At 36.0% G+C, this 18,274-nt stretch overlaps 2 protein-coding genes and 1 long non-coding RNA gene across 3 annotated transcripts in view; 2 read left to right on the top strand and 1 right to left on the bottom strand.

Annotated features, from left to right (window-relative positions):
* LOC138135804 (EGFR adapter protein-like) overlaps nt 1–18,274 on the bottom strand; it is a 206,031-nt gene that overhangs the window by 112,838 nt on the left and 74,919 nt on the right. The window contains exon 2 of the mRNA XM_069054724.1: nt 7,335–7,415. Within this exon, the coding sequence (XP_068910825.1) occupies nt 7,335–7,415 (81 nt within the window). The remainder of the gene's footprint in view (nt 1–7,334; nt 7,416–18,274) is intronic.
* Nucleotides 1–18,274, top strand: part of LOC138135831 (uncharacterized) — a 325,387-nt gene that overhangs the window by 266,777 nt on the left and 40,336 nt on the right. The gene's annotated exons all lie outside the window — the stretch shown is intronic.
* Nucleotides 70–3,492, top strand: LOC138135407 (uncharacterized). Its single transcript, XM_069054135.1, has 8 exons — nt 70–2,119; nt 2,172–2,409; nt 2,457–2,581; nt 2,636–2,730; nt 2,782–2,826; nt 2,881–2,963; nt 3,013–3,114; nt 3,168–3,492. Exons 1-8 carry the CDS (start codon nt 2,000–2,002, stop codon nt 3,461–3,463), a joined length of 1,104 nt encoding a protein of 367 aa, XP_068910236.1. The 5' UTR covers nt 70–1,999; the 3' UTR covers nt 3,464–3,492.

The raw sequence follows: 18,274 nt of genomic DNA, 5'->3' as shown, positions 1-18,274 counted from the left end.
CATTTTCATCCAATCTGCCTCCTCCACCTGCCATTTTTCTTCTCTTCCTCTCATTTCCTCTCTCGCTGCCGCTAATTCTTTCCTTAGCTTTCCCTTCTCCTCTCCCACTGCCGCTAATTACATTCTTGGTACTTTGTTCTCCTCTCTCATTCCCTCCGTATTCTCTCTTGTCTCTCTAGTCATGGTTTTCATTTCCTTATCCACTTCCTTGCTTTTATTTCCTTCTTCGCTTCTACTTGGGGATCTTCCTGTTCTGGAACTCTTTTTGAAAAGGTTCGTGCCTTCTTCAGGCGTCCTACCCTCTTCTCTTTCTCTCTTGCTGCTTTCTTTCCTTACTTTCGGCGATTTCGTCATGCCCTCTCTTTCTTACCCGCAGCCTTCTGTTTATCACCTCTCACTCAGTCGTCGCTGTTTACGTTAGTAATCTCTGCACTTTTTTCTACTAGACACGTCTGTTCACTATCGCTGCCAGACCAGGAATCTCCAGGATAACCAACTGTTATCGTAACAACAATGAACAGATGTTACAAAATGTTCTTAAAAATAAGAAAGCGAGAATGAGAGGATGTTCAGAGCAAAATGGAGGATACTTCGAGCCATTTCTTTAATTTTCATTGTTACTTTTTTAACTGAGTCAGTGATGTTCTTCTTAAGAGTACAATAAATATGTCATTTGCTGAGAGTGTTGACACCTATTACTAATGCATTTCTTTATTTTATTTTTAGTTCATTTTCTTTGTAAAGTACCAATTTTGTCGATTTTTGGTGAAAAAGCAGGCAAATTTTCAACGCCTACTAGGATCCCACATTGATTTATAATAGACACTTTGTAGCTTTTTCTAAATACAATGTTACGACGGCTTAATTTGATGTCCTGAAATAGAAGTAACGTTAATTGACCAATGCTAATGTCGTGAGTGAGGGCTGCGACTAATATAACATGATCTGAGTGAAACCATATGTGTTTTCCAAGTAACTACTTTGAACGTTTGCAACGTGCGTTTCACTTCACAGAAGAAATAAACAGAGTGAGGTCTTTAATTAAATCTAAAAGCTGTCTGAAAGCAGTTCAAAGAATCATTTCATCGGCTGTTTAGTATGAAAGGGAATGTTAAATAAATTAAACTAGTTAAGTAATTTTTTTTTTGTAAGGACTTCGCACAGACATTGAAGACACAAGTTGCACATTTGCAAGTTGCATCCAGTTTTAAATGCGCATTTAAAAGCGTCACGGTGCATTTTCGAAGGAATAACTGAAGCGTCTAAGTAATGAAAAATGCGGTTCATCTTAAAACCATAACTAAATGGCGTTCATAAATCACCTTGTGGGACAGTGATTCATAAATTTTCCCACATGGCAGACACAACGCAGTCATAAACATGTTCATAACACGAAAAAAATAGATAAGTCCGATGGTTTATTGCCGATGATGGAGGAGCAATGATTAAAACACGTAAGTAAATAAATTCTGCGGAAAAATCAAAGAAAACCAAAGTACGCCCCCGAACCTGAATTTACGATACACTTTCCCGCAATGTTTACACCCCCTCGTGTCTTTTTGTTTTATGTATTCACTTCTGCTTGGTTGGTCTGTTGGCAGGAAAGTCGATAAAACCAATGACGTCACATTTTCCAACTTCAGCTGAACGCTTCATCATAACAATGAAGTATCAAACGACGTTTTCGCTTTATCAGTTAATTTTATCTAGACAGAAGATGCACTGATAAAGCTTGACGTTTAGTTTGGTCTGTTGGGAAAATAAAGCTGAATTAAAGTGGCGCCGCGTGTAGTTGGGTATTTATTGAAGTTGTTGCCAACTACATTATTCGTTTGTTGACTGTTAGTGCCAACTGTTGCATGGGAAGTAACCACATGATGCCCATTTAAACAGATGTTTTAATGTTCATTCAGAACGCGGCAAAAAAAGCAAAATTCGTCGCGACAGGAAATGATCGTAATTTGTAAAATCCGTGACAAAAATCAATTTGACTTGCGTCATGGCAGTGAAATATTTTTTGACAAGTTTTTTCTGCTTGAGCAATTTGTTGCCGTCAACTTTGCCACTCAAGAACTTCCAGCACTGTACTTTGATAGAAATTGAAGACAACTACTACGGAGTGGGTGATTCTTAATTTTATCTCCAAATACTGATTTTGACAAATTTCAAAGTTATTCGTTGACGATCACGAATCTGACAACAACATTCCGAAACACTTTATCGGGGTTTGCGATTTGCAAACGTTGTCAAAATGGCAACCGTGTCCTTTTGGATATTCCTCCGGCACGTGTGAACCAGGTTCTGGTCGAATCCACCGTAAATTGTGCGATTTCCACACCCAGCCGGCGTCCCAACCCAGATGTAATTGCAGTCGGTCTTTAAAGTCCCGACAACTGGAATCGATTCCAGGTAGATATATCAGGAGAGAACGATCGTTGTTATTTCTGGTTTTGCAGACTTTCCGACATGTCTGCTGGGTGGACGTTGCCTCGACTCCAAGTGTACCCTCGTGTCTCGCCGCAGCGCAAGAAGAACCGCCCTCGCGATAAATAACTGCATTCAGTGCATGACAAAACATCCGGTAAAAACGCCCTTACCATACATCCAACAAATAAATCAACCGACTTCATTTCAGGATGTTGGAATGGCGCGAGTCGGTTCTTCGGATTGGAGACGTGTTAAACGAGCCGAAATAACGCCATCTCCGATTCTGGGTCATTTTGGAACTATGTGCATAAATAAACACTAGTGTGAATCATAAAGTAACGTTTGATGTTGCAGAAAATGGGAAAGATTATGGGATCGTCACCATCCAAAAGTCGGATCGTAATGTTCGAACGTTATTCTATTTTTTCGCAAAATGTAAAAATTCAATTGCAGCTGCTCACTCAGCCGAAAATATCGGGGCTATGTGCCAGCTGACATTAAAAATAAACAACTGTACAGCCAGAAACTAGCCAACAGTAACTGATAAATTACCTCAAGAACTTGTTGTAAATTAATTTGTTACAGGCGAATTTGAGCTAGAGGAGAATTCCAACATCGCTTTAACAAGGATTCTAAGAGCTATTTCCAAATCTAGAAAACTTTCTAGACATAAGGTTTTACGTCGGGGTATGAGAATTTGAAGGATTTCTTTGTTTTTATATTTAGTAACCCACTGACAGGTAATGACGAAGAAGCTGACGACGATGATGACGACGAAGACGACGATAATATAGGTGAAGACATTGCCATAGAGGAAGACGACGATGCGGAAGCAGAAGTTTCAACAACGGAAATTGCTGAAAAAGCTGAACTCAGACAGCAGCAGCACCAAGAAATTCAAAATTATAATATCAGTCAAGACGTTAACGACGAAGAGGTTCTCCAGAATAACAATCACCACAAACACAATTGTGGTCTTGCGCAGACAGCGACAAACTTCTTGATTCTATTATTGTGTTGCTTATACATTTTTTGACTACAATTTAATAGAATCGTAGAAACGAATATTTTTACTGGACTTGTTAGTTTCGGAAGAATTTTATTTAGCAAAGCCGGAACGTTATAGATGTGAATTGAGGACTTGTCGGTAAGTTGTCACTACCAGCAAAAGTAACTAGGCGTGCCAATAAGGTTATTGGAATTTATGACAGATCTCACTAATGTACAGTTCAATCATAAGTTTTTGAGTTTGACAATTCACATCCAAAACGTTTTTACTTTAAACATTGTCACGTTGTTTTGGCATAATGGGAGGGCATGATTTATTTTTTTAACGTTGGACACACTGTTTGATTTCCGTCACTAAAGCGTTTGACATTCGGACCTACCAAAATGAACATAACATGTTGCTGAATTTCTCGCGATGTCTGAGTATTCTTCCATTGCAAACTAGTAAAACTGACAACAATGCCATTACCGTAGCGTGTGACGTCATGAGAAAGGCCAAACGTCAAAATTTGTTTATATTTTCAGAAAGTATCAAATACGGTGTTTTAATCATTCGTATCGAAAATTGAAAATTGTGAGATAAGCAAAAGCTTGGTAGCAAGTGTATATAATAATTTCAGTTGCAGAAACCATTGAAACCTGATAAGTAGTTTTATAACCTATCAACATTTTCGTGATTGTAAGTCGTTGGAAGGACAATTTAGTTGAAAAAATATTTGCTGGAGAGATAATTTAGATGTAAGAAGATTTTGTTGTGATTTGGTTTTATTTAAATGATTCGCAAAGTGAAAATTACGCAAGAACGATAAATACATAACTTAACCTCACACAGTTTCGCGTCATTAATGGCATTTTACTCCACCAGGCAGTAATTGTAAAGCCTAAACACATCGTTCTACTAAAAAAAAAGAGTGTTAACCAAAAATCTTACTATTTTTATTAAAATATGGAGGTTTTATTCGTTTTTCGATGAAGCCTTTACTGTGACGTCACGATTAAAAACAATTGCTGCCTTAAGGCTTTGTGTTCTAGATGGCAATGACAATGCGCTAGACATTGACACTAAAAGGTGTTTTTTTAAATTTGGCGTCGAAGTTGGCGTTGAAGAGTCGATTGCGAACGCTCCATCGAAATGACAATATTTAATTTGACATTTCAACCTAGATCTAACCTCACTTTTAATTTAATTAATCGCCAATTCAACATGCTAATGCAACTAAAACGAAAAAATAAGCTTTAATCAGGAAATAACGTTTACAATAAATAATCAAAATGTGCTCCATCAACTTCAAGGCATTTACGAACTCTTCCAACAATTCCGGTGCTCACATTTGCTAACATTTGAGGATTATTATTAATCTCATCAATTTTCGCAACTATTGCCTCACGCAACTCGTCGAGGTTATTTCACCGATGCTGAAAAATCGAGTTCTTTAAATAGGGCCACAAAAAGAAGTCACACGGAGTGAGGTCGCAGGATCTTGAAGGGTAAGCTATGGGTGTATTTCGGCTGATGACTCGTCGATCAAAAAATTCTTGTATCATATTCAACGTCTCTAATGTGGTGTGTGGGGGGGCCCCATCTTGTTGGAAATACCCGTTTACAATTTCATCATCATTTAAAGCTCGGATTCTATGCAAATTGCATATTTGTTTCTATGACGTATATAGACAAAATTTTGGATTTTCTGGGCGTATTAACAAATTTTGAATAAAATTACGTCATTTTGAAAATGCATATTTTGCATATTTTAAGCAACTTGGGCATATTTTGGGAAAAAATGCATATTAGTGCATATTTCTTCAATTTTCCTGATTTTTTTTCTGTTAAAAGTATGGAATAAATTTATTAAAATTTAAACATTTTTTTTTAATCTTTGGACGGGTCAATTTTAGTTTATAAAAATACATATTTTTAATACCAAATAAAACAATACCAAACAAAATTCCGAGTCATTTGTTTTCGAGTGATGACGTCATCGGTATTTTTTTAAATAAAAACCCTTTTTTTTTCTTTTTAGTTGTCTAAACGACAGTATAAAAATTTTGTTATCTTACATCAGGAAATTTTTGAGAAAAAAAAATAATAAATTTGGAAAAAATACATTTTATAACGAACAAAAACAAGTCAAAAAATAAATACATAAATCAAACAGTTAAATAGTACTGCCAATGTCAATTGTTTTTGTTATTTGTTTTACAAAACGTTTTCGAAAATGGCTCATTTAACAGAAACACAACGTATACAAATTTTAATTTTGATTGGTTGGAAAAACTAGATAAAACTAAAACAGGAGGAATTTCTTCATAGACTTGTTTATTGTCAATATTGTCAATGGCAATTCGAACATTTAATTCCTTAATTTTAAGTACTTAGTAGCACAGTTTTTGACTTGTTTTTGTTCGTGTTATAAAATTTATTTTTTGCAACTTTTTTTTTTCTCAAAAATTTCCTTATGTAAGATAACAAAATGTTTATACTGTCGTTTAGACAATTAAAAGGGCTATCAGAATCAAGAAAAAAAAATACGGGGTTTCCATTAAAAAAAAAAGTCGATGACGTCATCACTCGAAAATAAATGACTGCTTGGAATTTTATTTGGTTTTAAAATATGTATTTTTACCAACTAAAATTGACCCGTTCAAACATTTTTTTTTAAATAAAATTAGTTTAATTTTTAATGAATTTATTCCATACTTTTTACTGTATATTAATTAATTTTGAATAAATAGATTAATTCTGTGAAATTCGTCTTTTTTTTATAAAAGTGATTGAGCATATTACAGCATATTTATGCATATTTCAGTGCATTTTTAGCTAAAAAGCGTGCATATATATGCGCATATTTTCTTAATTTTTTAGTGCATATAATCCGAGCTTCATGAAGCTGTTCAAGAAATTGCTGTATGATTTCCCGATACCTTACAGCCGTCAAGGTTCCTGAAAAAATTGGCATCGTTAACTTTTTTGAGAACATTTTTATGGTATTTGTACCGTTAAAAAAAATTGGTTCAATAATCCTGCGTCTTGAAATAGCCGCCCAGACTCCCACCTTTTGGGGGTGTAAAGGAACCTGTTCAAAGAAATTAGGTTTTTCTGAACTCCACCATCGCATGTTTTGTGAGTTGACATAACCGTCCAAGTAGAACCAAGATTCGTCTGAGAAGAAACTCCAGTTCAGCAAATTTTCGTTCATGGTGTTAAGAAACCAGTGGCAGTATTCCACACGCACAGGATAATCAGCTTCAAGAAGTTGCTGTACCGCCTGCAGACGATAGGAGTACAGATGGATATCCTTTTTCAAAATGTTGTGACAAGTGCTGGTTGACAATTGAACTTGTTGTGAGAGCCGACGGACAGAAGTTCGTGGGACTTCTTCCATAACCTGTCTCACATTCGCAATTGCTTCCTCTGTTCGTTTTGTAGGGCGACCACTAACCTTTTTCCGATCAACCGATCCGGTTTCGCGAAAGATTTGAATACATTGCGTTAAATTATGATGAAAAATATTGTAGGTTAACGCGGCATCCGGAAATTGTAGGCGAAATTCTTCGAAACAGGCTTCAATTGAATATTGCCACTCACCATCAATGAGATGCCCGTTACGAAAATATGATTCGACTATGTAAATTTTCTGTTCTTGCGAAAAAACCATTTTATTTGACACAAATTGAAAATTCAAATTGATTTCAAATAAATTGACATTAGTGACACTACATTGTGGTGCATTCATAATTGACTCTGCAACGCCAACTTCGACGCCAAATTTAAAAAAACACCCTTTATTTATAACCTCAAATATAACCTCCTTCAACACACAGCTTTACTGCCACGTTAAATGCCAAATTTCCATGCCAACGTGAATGCATTTTACCTAAATAATAATAAAATGACTTACCAGCATCTGTTGCAGCTGATCGCGTACAAATTCGGTTTTTGAAATCTGCTCTGAAGTTGCGACAGAAAATGATCCCATATACTGAAAAAAAAAAAATCGGCTGTAATAACTAATAAAGAAAAGCTCAGGGGAAATAACACCCTCCAACTATATTACGGCAAAATAAAAACCTATTTAAACGCGGACCTGACCAACTCGTACCCATAAATTGCAACTTTGTTGAAGCAAAATGATCACAGAGGCATTTCATCGGGGCTTTACATGACAATAACAGCGGCCTACAATTATTATCGATCAAGTTGTAATAACAGACGATGTAACAAATGAACAATAGATTTACTGTTAATTGATAATTTGGAACTGATTTAACTAAATATATGGTGGTGGCAAGTGCAAATTGCCAATCAGTACACGGTCTGTTCGTTGTCCAGAAGAGAGAATTTGGAATTTGTAGATTTATTGGATCGACTTTACAACCCAATTGGAGTACAAAGAAACGCCTCCGCCATAATGTCGGGCGACAAATCGTAAAACCAAAATAAATCGTGCTGTTAAATTTAATTTTTATAATAAAAGCAATTTTATGAGTTTTCGCCAGTTTCGACGATAATGTATTACATTTTAACATTTTCAAAGCCGCGCTAAAGAAATTAGATTGTTCAAGATTGAAAAAAATGTTTTTTAAACCGCATTCGCCGTAATTTCCTGTCCCTTCGAAGGAAACGTGCACGATAAAACACGGGCCGCTATTATTTTTTTTTATTTTCGCTACGTGATCCGTCAGGGGCGAATCGAACTTACCAATTTAAATAAAGTAGTCGAACGTCTTCCGTTAAAATGTGTTCGCTCAACTTATTTAACGTTAAATTAAATATTTACGAAAATCACTTTTCTGCGAACAGATCGCCGGGATGCGCCGTAATGAAAAAGTTCACTTAGTTGGCCAAGTTCTCAGGGAATCATTTCTTATTTTAAACTTTTTCCGGAGAGAAACCTCTCTTCTTTTCGTTTTCAAATCAAAGAACGTCGGCGAGTGGCATCCTTTCAAGTGCGCCCCGCGGCTACCGGAGTTTCAGAAATAAAGCTGGACTTCAACATAGATTAAGTCGCACATGCCGCTTTACCAGAAGCTAATGGAAACACAAACAATGTCGCCCCGGGATCGTTTTTATTCCGTGTGTCTTCAAAGCCACATATGTCATTTTTGAGGCCATATCTGAAGGCGGAAGGGACTTTACGCTCCCACCCTGAAGCAGGATGAAGGCCCAGGAGTTCTGTCCTATTTACTTTCATCGATATCCACAATTGCACCAGTTGACAACTCAGTTTTCGTTTAGTTGAGGTAGAAAATCAGATCTCAATTGAGATACGAACACTTTTGTCTTTTTGATAATTGTTGATTGCAAGTTTTTCATCGTTAGATTTTTATCAGAAGTACATAGGTATAAAAAATGAATCCTAAATGACTAGAAAATATGGCGCTTGCACCTCTTATAACTTATGAAAGGCAATTGTTTTAATTCGTTGTAAAAATTATTAAATGCAATATTTAACAAATTTCCTGCAAATTACATCTGCTTGAAGATGTCGCTGAGCAGCACACAATTTTCTAGTTGGCAGTAATCATCCACGAACTGTACGTGCTGCCCTCTTCAGACGAATAGGTTAAATCGTGAGCTTTTGAGCAGGAGCAGCAGGAATGGGAAACTTGAAGAGCTTGTTCGCGTCCAAGCTATGGAGCTTTTACAGTTAGCTTTTATTTACTTCAGTTAACCAAGTAACAGCACTTTGATAGTGACTCACGGCATCCCACAGAGGTCCCTTGAGCCCTCAAGAAAAGCGACTGAGCTTTATCTGAGATTTGTCGCCCGGAAACAAATCGCGTGGATCATATTATTTGTTCCCAGCTGCTTCTACAATTTATACGGCAATATCCACCTTCGAATAAAAACTTTTTAGATGTACAATGTTACGAATACGAGTGGTATTTTTGTTCGATTTTGATCTGAAGAGAGGAAATCGAGCGCGTTGAATAATGAGAGCTTTCAAAGCTGGTACCGGAAAAATGTTTCGCTAATACGGGTTTGACTGACTCCATCGATAACATTATGATTACACGATCGTGCTCAAATGAATAATAAAAATGTGATCGGAATTTGCTTTACATTTAATTGAAAAAAGAGAAATCCTTTTCGGCCCGTTATGGGTGAAGGGGGGGCGTAGACAAGACAGCAGCGTAACCACTGCAGACTGTAGCAGGAACGGTAAAAAAAAATGTGTGAAATCCGCAGTAATTTCAAGTTAAGCTCCCATTGCAATGGTGTTTCGCGTAGGTCTCGGGTAAGCCATCAAGTATTCATTTGCAACAAACAACGAGGGAAATGGCCGTGCATGATTTAAAAGGACCGACTTGTTCGAGCTAGTCTACGTGTATGTATACACCCAATTTTAATTGTTGCGTCAACCAGTGCTAATTTCCTACGGGAACTGGTAAATGGGAACCTTAATGGGCATCCCATTCTTCCAAGCTAAAATAACAAAATACGCTAAATTGTCAAAACAATTTAAAACGACCGACAACAAAAAAGAACCGTAAACATGATTGGTTTTTCCGCTCCAATCACGTTATAAATAGCTGTTCCAGCATCTCCAAAAATAAAAAAATGTCTCTGATATTATTGGGAATGTGCGTTTCGAAATTCGGGAATACAATGGATGGACGGTCCTATTGTTGACTAGCGGGTCTGATTTATTTCACCGGTGATATGTGTACGATAATAAACGGAACACGAAAACGGTCTTATTGAGGGTTCGTTTGTTTTGGCAAATTCGTCTTGTTCTTCTCCTAATTCGAATTGTTTAATAAACATGATGAAAGATCTCCATTCACGAGATAATGAACGATACACGAACGTATTGTCTGAGTTTCTGAAAGGACCATGAATCGAATACATCATTCATTCGGTTCGAATTGTTGCACTCCAAATGCAAACTTCGGGATTTCTACCAAACTACACTGCACTTGACTCTCGAATTTCAAGTCTTTACTATAAATAATTAAATGCGAACTCATACGAACCTGGCAATTTTCCTCTCTACAAGGTTCAAACACGTGAATTATTACTGATCTTTGCTGAATTAATTTAAGTCACCTCTACAAATTAACTTGATTTATTCAATATTTATCGTAGGCGTAGTACACTTGTTGAAGTGTAAACTTCTTTAGGCGCACCTCATACATTATTATTCCCGGGCAGTGAATTAGTTTTCAACCGTTACGCATCACGCGTCACGCCGTCACGTCACACGCTCCGAGGAGAAAGGCTCATTCGAGTAAGTTCGGGGGAGACGAGTTTAGCCGAATGAGCGAGCTGCAAGAGTATAAAAACGATAAAGACACGATCAAACATTGTAAATTTACAGATGGATGTAGTGTTTAGTAAAGTCCACTTTTTTGTTTAAATCAACTGTCAATGTCAAAATTCCAGAAAGACCAGGCTGTACCACCCTAAAACCTTTCGTTTCGGAACACCTCTATCGTAAAATCTCCCTAGATCAGGTTTGAGGTTATGTCAGTAATTTTCAAATGTCAGAAAAGTTTCAGGTGTAACCAAATTTTATACCAAAAGACAAGAAATAAAGACGATAATGACACTGAAAGTGCAATTGAACATATTCAGGAAAATGAAAATTTATTTAATGGGTAATATAAGCAGTTTACCTATTCATTTTCAGAATCTAACCCCCAATCGTCTTCCGAACATAATTCTGCGGAAAGTTGAATTATTATTGGAGGAATGTCCTCGACTGGTAGATTTCCCATAAATTTTTTCCAGTTCTCTCTAATCACTTCCTTGCAGTGACGAACACTATTGGCCCATATATTAAAAGAAAATGTACCTTGAATATGTGTGCATCTTTACTGCAATTTAGCATGGTCGGTTTTTCCGTCTGCATTTCTTCACGTAATCTAATCATAGCCAATTTTTGTCGTTGTGTTAGATCCTTGCTTTCGGAAACTCATGTAACTTTTTATTTTTATTTAAATGTAATTGGGGCTTCAGCGCCTTCAAAATTCACATCAAAATGACTGACATACAGTTGACATTTTACGTTGCCAACCTAATTAGTAATTACTATCAAATAAAATAACCAGTGGGCAGTGGCTCATACCAACATGACAACACTTTGACAATTGTTTAAAAAAAGGACTTTAATTGCATAATTATGTTACTTAAAATCAATTACGAACGTCATACAAGTTTTTACTTCTTTCTAACTTAACCAGGTTGCTAGCTCAGTGATTTTATAAGATGACTAAAAATGTCTTGGTAAATTTGTATCACTTGCTTCGTAAAATAATAATAAATGCGGTGCGGAAAAATGAGGTGCTTGTTTAAGAAAATCTAGTGGGGAATTGCGCTTTCGTTGAATAAATTTATCGTGCGCGTTGTGTCGGCGTTTTATTTGGAATGAAATTAGTTTGTGCCAAATTTAGAAAAAATCTACTTTATCCTGGTTAGCTTTGTGTTTATGGTTAAATACCTCATCAGTCATCAGAAGCTTGGCGCAATGAAATGACGGTAGTTACCACGAATATCACATTATTTGCTACGCCATTGAACGAAAACATGATATGCAAATGTGAAAGACCTAACAAGACCCAATCAATTCCAGTTGCAATTTCCATGGAGTTTAATTGAAGGGTGCAATTGTGCTCCGTCGTAAAATATTATTTTATTTATTAGCTAGGAATAATTGAAGCGAACCAAATCGGTTGTAAAACGAATTTCCACCCACCTCGACGGAGAAAATTGATAATACGTAGATTCGGCATCCATCTATTCGATTAATTGGTCGTTTGTAATGATTGGAATTGCATCGAATCGGAGAGTGGGCGAAGTTCCCTTTCAGGGTGGCATATTCCCGGTCGTCGCCATATATTTTGCATGCAACATGTGCAACTATGCATAAAATTCCTCTCGTCCCGTTTCATGGATTATAAATTACGACGCTTCCCGTATAGAAGAGTCGGCAATTTGGTGGTTCAGCAATGATCGAGGTTCGCGCGCGCCATCTTTCAACTCGTAAATTATGCTATTGTAACATTAATTATCTTGTGTACATAATTAAATAACAATTTCGTAATGCATCTGGTGTATACTTTGTGTCACAAACAGACACTGTATCCGAACATTCCCAGTGAATGAGAGTTTCAACTTCAAAAGAACCCCTGCGAAACGGGTTGTTAAAATAATTACCCACATCAGTTGCCGCTTTGATTTTGAAATTAGGCATTTTCAGTGTATAGTGTAGTTTTTTTTATCTCAAAACAAAGACGCAACAAAACTAATTTTCCTCCTTGGGGGAGGCTCAACCGAGACGTATATAATTAATTGCGTGCCTACCAGGTGTTCAATGCCAGTTGCCTCCGAGAGTCACGTTTTCAAACGTTACTGCCGAATCTTCGCAATTACCATTCTTACTATCGATTTCGTGATATGGAGCAAGAAAAACCACCGATGAAATTCATCCCTTTATTATACAAGGTGATTCACGGGTAATAACGAGTCTAACAAAATTTGTGATGCAACCAACAATACACGCTTCCCCATTGCAAATGCAATGTCGGGGATGTTGATTATGTTGTATAAAATTAAAATATATATTTTTTAAATCCACATAATAAGTGCAAATGTAATGTTGGTTGCATCACAATTTCGTCAGGCTCATTATTACTCGTGAATCACCATGTATATAAGCTATTTTACCGGATTGCGGGAATTAGTCATCAAGCACTGATGCAAGACCAACTTGGAGATGTTTTTATGTTGCGGAAATTATAGCGAAACAACTCGGCTTTTAAACACCCACGTCACACTTTCATTTGACAATAGACGTAACTTAATCCTTATACACTCATGTTATCGTTGTCTGCAGGGATCCTGTCGAGGAAAATTTGGCAGGAATTTCGAGGAAAATTGAGTGGGGACTGAAAACAATACCTTTAAAAATTTATCAGAAATATTAAAATCTTTCGCGCCGAGTTTTCGTACTTGGTTATTATTTTCCGGAAATATGCATTGTTCGACGTTAAAATGGAGTGTTAGACAAGGTATTAAGCTTAATGTGACGATTACGATGTACCTAATTATATAATCTGAGGTCCCGTAATAAACCTCGAATAATCTCGCAACTCAAATATCTCACGGCAGATGTTAATGAGTGAGGAGTTTCAGACGGTGGATGAGGAAAAACAGTGAACAATTCATTAAAAGCAACTATCACGAAGCGGGTTTCGAATACTGAGATGAAATGAACAGATTTTTAGTTTTGTAGTGTTTGATCCCGATATTGAGTTTCTCTTCAGTCGATAACGTTAAGGTTTTATCGCTCTTAATTTGGGTAATAAAGGTTTGTCGGAAGTTTGTAAATACAAGGGTAAACTGAATGAGATTATGTGGCGGGATCAAGCACCAACAATGTTCGGTTACCGCCAATATTTTGTAATAATTTGGATAATGTGCCTCAGGAATGAAGTACATAATTGTTTAACTAGTTACGACCTTAAAATGCTTTAGAACATGTACAAAACACGTTTCTCAAAAGTTGGATGAAATGTATAGGATTTATGTTGTTCGTAATTTCAATTGCACACAAACTGTAAATAATAGATAGTTGTTAAACTAGTCAAATTATTCATATTTAAATTAAATTCAAAATGTATGCTGCAGTTGGTCTCCAAGTCTGATCGACCTTCACATGACACTAAATTCGTTATCGTTCTATTAGACATCTTAATAATAAAATTATTAATACAAAGTGTCTATAAAAGAATGAATATCAAGAGTCCTGTGGAATTGTGCGGCTCTATAATTTTATTGTGACGAACTATTTTTGTTTTCCAGGATTCTTCCGTTTAAAAATGTATGCATTCGAGCTGATCTAATCATAAAAAAATTCTATTGTTAATGACCCCATAAAGTTTTTCAAGCTTTCAACGACTTTACCGAAACACATTTTTTTTTATCTGGACAACTAAAAGAAATCAGAAGATGCTAGATCATGATTAGATGTTACAATTATTTTATTCCTAAAACAAGTGTTTGTTGCCCAGTTTGAGAATTTTACTACTTTTATAATGCAGTAAACCGTAATTTTCCAGTATGTACTTTAGGAAGATATAATGTTGTGTATGCTCCATTTTGCACTAACTGCGTATTGACTTCCAAAGAAATATCTGCAACTGGTTTAGATGATGAGAAAAAGAAGTAATTATCATTTTCTAAGGCTAAACAGCTAAACAGGAAATTTCAGAAATCTGTTTAGTATTTGCAACCATTCGGTACAATGTGATTAACCCACAAGTCACTCTGTAGCTAAGAAAAATTTTGTGTTAAAATAATTCTGCTTACTTTAGCACTTGTTTTGCTAAAAAAGTTCAGTTATATTTAAGAGCTTATAGTGAGGGAAGCAAATAAGGTAGTGAGATGTGTTTGGGGAATAGGAGAGAGAAAATGGGGAAAATGATGATGTTTGAGAGCTTGATAGAGAGTATATTGATGTACGGGACAGAGATCTGGGGATGGAAGGAACAAGAAGAGCTAGAGAAAGTGCAAGAAAAATATTTGAGAGGTGCTAGGAGTGGACAGAGAAACACCAGGTCCCATAGTGAGGGAGGAGTGTAAGAGGAATAGGCTGAGAGTGAAAGCGGGAAAGAAAGCGGCAAAGTTTGAAGAGAAAATGAATGGAAGGGAAAAGTGTAGGATACTAATCGAATGCTGGAGAGAAAAGAACAAAAAACGCAGAAAAGAAGGAGAGAGAGAAATATTATCAGAGAAACCGGTATGCCGGTGAAAAGGTGGAAAAATTGAGAACAGAAGGAAAATGGATGAATGTAGATGTAGAATGTAATGAGTGAAAAGGACAAAGACACAGGCAAGTAAGAAAGAAGGCAAAGAATCAAAGAATCCAGATACAACAGAAAGTATGAGAAGTGTATGATAGAGGAAATTCCGGAGTAATTGGGGAGAGGGAGTGTAAAAGAAAGACAAATGATGGCGAGATTTAGATGTGTGGACGAGGAGAGAGAAAACAGGTATTAGATGGAAGGAGAGGAAAGAAGGTGCAGAGTGTGCTATGAGGAGAGAGAGACAATTGAGCACATGAGGAATGGATGTAGTCAAAAGAGAGAAAGGGAGAGAAAGGAATGAGGAGAAATACCGAATGAAGATGGAAGGGAGATAAGATGGATGAAAGAGAAGAGAAGAGAAAGAATAGAAACAGAAGGAGCGGGGATAGGAAAAAATGTTAATTTTTGGAATTGTTATTTTTATGTTTGTAATTAGGAATCCGAAAGCCCGGAGAGTAAATAATGCATTTGTAAACTTAATAAAGTTTTAAGCAGCTTCCAATTTTCGTAAAATATTATTTTTAAAAGTATTATGCCAGAAAGATAAATATCTACTTCAACATGAAACTGACCAAAAGTGTTAAAAAAATAACAAGTGTGCACGTACAACACGTTCCATACAGTAACCAATAACTTGACTGTTGCTGAGGCTGAAGTTGGTTTATCTGATCGACTGAAATTAGAAATAAGTGATCATAATCCCTAAACGTGTTAAACTGTGATTAACTACGGATTTGTTGTTGTTTTTCAGTATTTGGTCCAAATACACGACTATCCCAGTCATTCGGTGTTTCTGATAATAACCACTGTAATTTAAAAGTAAAAATTATATACCATTTGCAGTGACAGAACTAACAAAATAATATCTTTTCGATAATTTTTTTTCTTTGTATCCTACACATGTAACACACCTAGTCTAATGAAACAATGAGATTTAAAACTCCCGCGCCTTTATTCAACGTTGAGCACAGTACCGTTCTATGTTCTCTGGTGAGGACCACGCGACCACGTGCACGTCGATTGTCTACAGAGGTTATGTTTTTTATTGTCTCTTTCTGAAGTCAAAAACACAAAAAGCTACGCCGTAAATGACTGCAATACGATCGAATTTTGGTAAATATAAAATTGATCAATGAAATCAACGAACAAATATTGTTTCCACGATGAAGATTATCTTTATTACTCAAACATTGTGCTAAAGGATCATACAGAAGGAGCCCAATCGTATTCTTACAAGAACTACAGTAAATGTTCGAAATGTCTTCCTTCAGCTTCCAAACATAATGCTTCATGTTTTCAAATGACCTTTCCAAAGTTGGGACATCAATGAAATTGCAGTTATGAGTAATTACTTGCATTAATTCGGGAATTGTGCCAGGCCTGTTTTTGAACGTTGTTTTTCAGGTTTGGAAAAATAAAATAATCAAGGCAAGTTGTTGGTACTTAAGTGCCTTGAAAGTCTGGAAACTTTTGTTGAAATTCCTCAAAAACTCGAGGTGTCGAATAGGACGATTCGCCGTTTCTGAAGTAACACTGCACAATGAAAATTTTTTGTTCTAAAGTGAACATATTGTAATAGCATACAATAGTCCTTCTATCCATGCTAAAGTACTGTGCCAAATTTAAAAAAAAATGTGATCGGGGAATTTTAAAGTTATTACCTTTTAAAGTTTTGGGATATTTTACACGCGTTCTTGTGAAAAATCGATCAATGCTCGTATATAAATTGATAAAAAACATATTTCAAAATGGCCAATTTTTCTTAAATTTTTCACACATAAAGTATCGATATCGTAGAATTTTCTAATAAATTTACAAAAAAAAGTTGGTCGGGGATTTTCCATGTAATCGCTAATTATATGTAGAAAAACACGGTTTTTGAGGTTATGTACCTGTTTTAATTTCAATAAAAAGTGAACAAAATGCATATAATTGACGTCGGTATGCAATATTACACTCATATCGCACGTTTTACTACAGTTGCGTTAAGAATTTTAACAAAAATGCAATGAAAATCGAATTCAGTGTACGTAGTCTTAGTTAAAAGATTGTAAAATCACATGTAAGTAATTATCTAAATATCAAGAAAATAAACACAAAATTTACTTGCAACTGATTACAATTCGTTTCCAAAAATTAAAAACTTTTTTTTCAAATATTGATTCCTCGTAATAAACATTTCATAGCATTATAAGAATTCCGTAACTTTTTGCTGAGATTGTTACTCCAGTCCATCCTTAAGATTTTGTAAGATAATTTATACAACGCAATTTTTTAATAACAAAAAGATTGGAAAACATTTATGAAGATAAACTTCACAAATCTGGACAATGAGAAACTGCTGAGCAGTCTTTTAATATTTTTAATGTTTATGTACTGGCTCGTTTTAAAGATTCTTAGAGCTGGAATTTCCGAGCTTTAGTGATAATTTATGTATAAGTTTCGTCTAGATCATAAAGTTAAGAACAAGGAGTTGTGTATTGGAATTGAAAATTGACGTTTGTTTACTAGTATCGATGTTTTTCTAAATATTATTTTCCTTTTGTGGTGGGATTGAAACCTAAGAATTTTTCACTTGGGACTTGTTTCATAAAATTTTCAGAGTGGATTTTTATTGACCCTGTTAGCAGAGCAATTTTCGATTGATAAGAGCTGCGCAACATTTGTAAAAATAAATAATTCGTACCGGTTGTGCAGGAAGAGGATCGCTCCGATAAATTAAACGCTGGTGCGATTTAAATATTTAGAAGTCGGCAAGCAGCCTCATAAACGGGTACGATCGTCTCGGCAGAACTTCATAAAATAGTGTTCGGGTAATGTTGAAATAATAAAGGCAGAGGTTAATGAATTATACATGGCTAATTGGCTCACCCCGAGAGTCTGGCAGGGCGCTCTAGGCCAACCAACAGACGTGTGAGTCGGTCGTTAGCGCAAAAAGGACGTCAAATTGATAGCCGCCTCCATTATTCGAAAGTGGTTGTTAAAACCAAAAAGGCCTATAAAAAGGTCAGCACTGAAGAGTCTTTTC

The sequence above is a fragment of the Tenebrio molitor genome, chromosome 7, assembly GCF_963966145.1.
Source record: "Tenebrio molitor chromosome 7, icTenMoli1.1, whole genome shotgun sequence".
Lineage (NCBI taxonomy): Eukaryota > Metazoa > Arthropoda > Insecta > Coleoptera > Tenebrionidae > Tenebrio > Tenebrio molitor.
The sequence above is the reverse complement of the archived record's forward strand: the minus strand, read 5'-3'. Positions and strand labels throughout refer to the sequence as shown.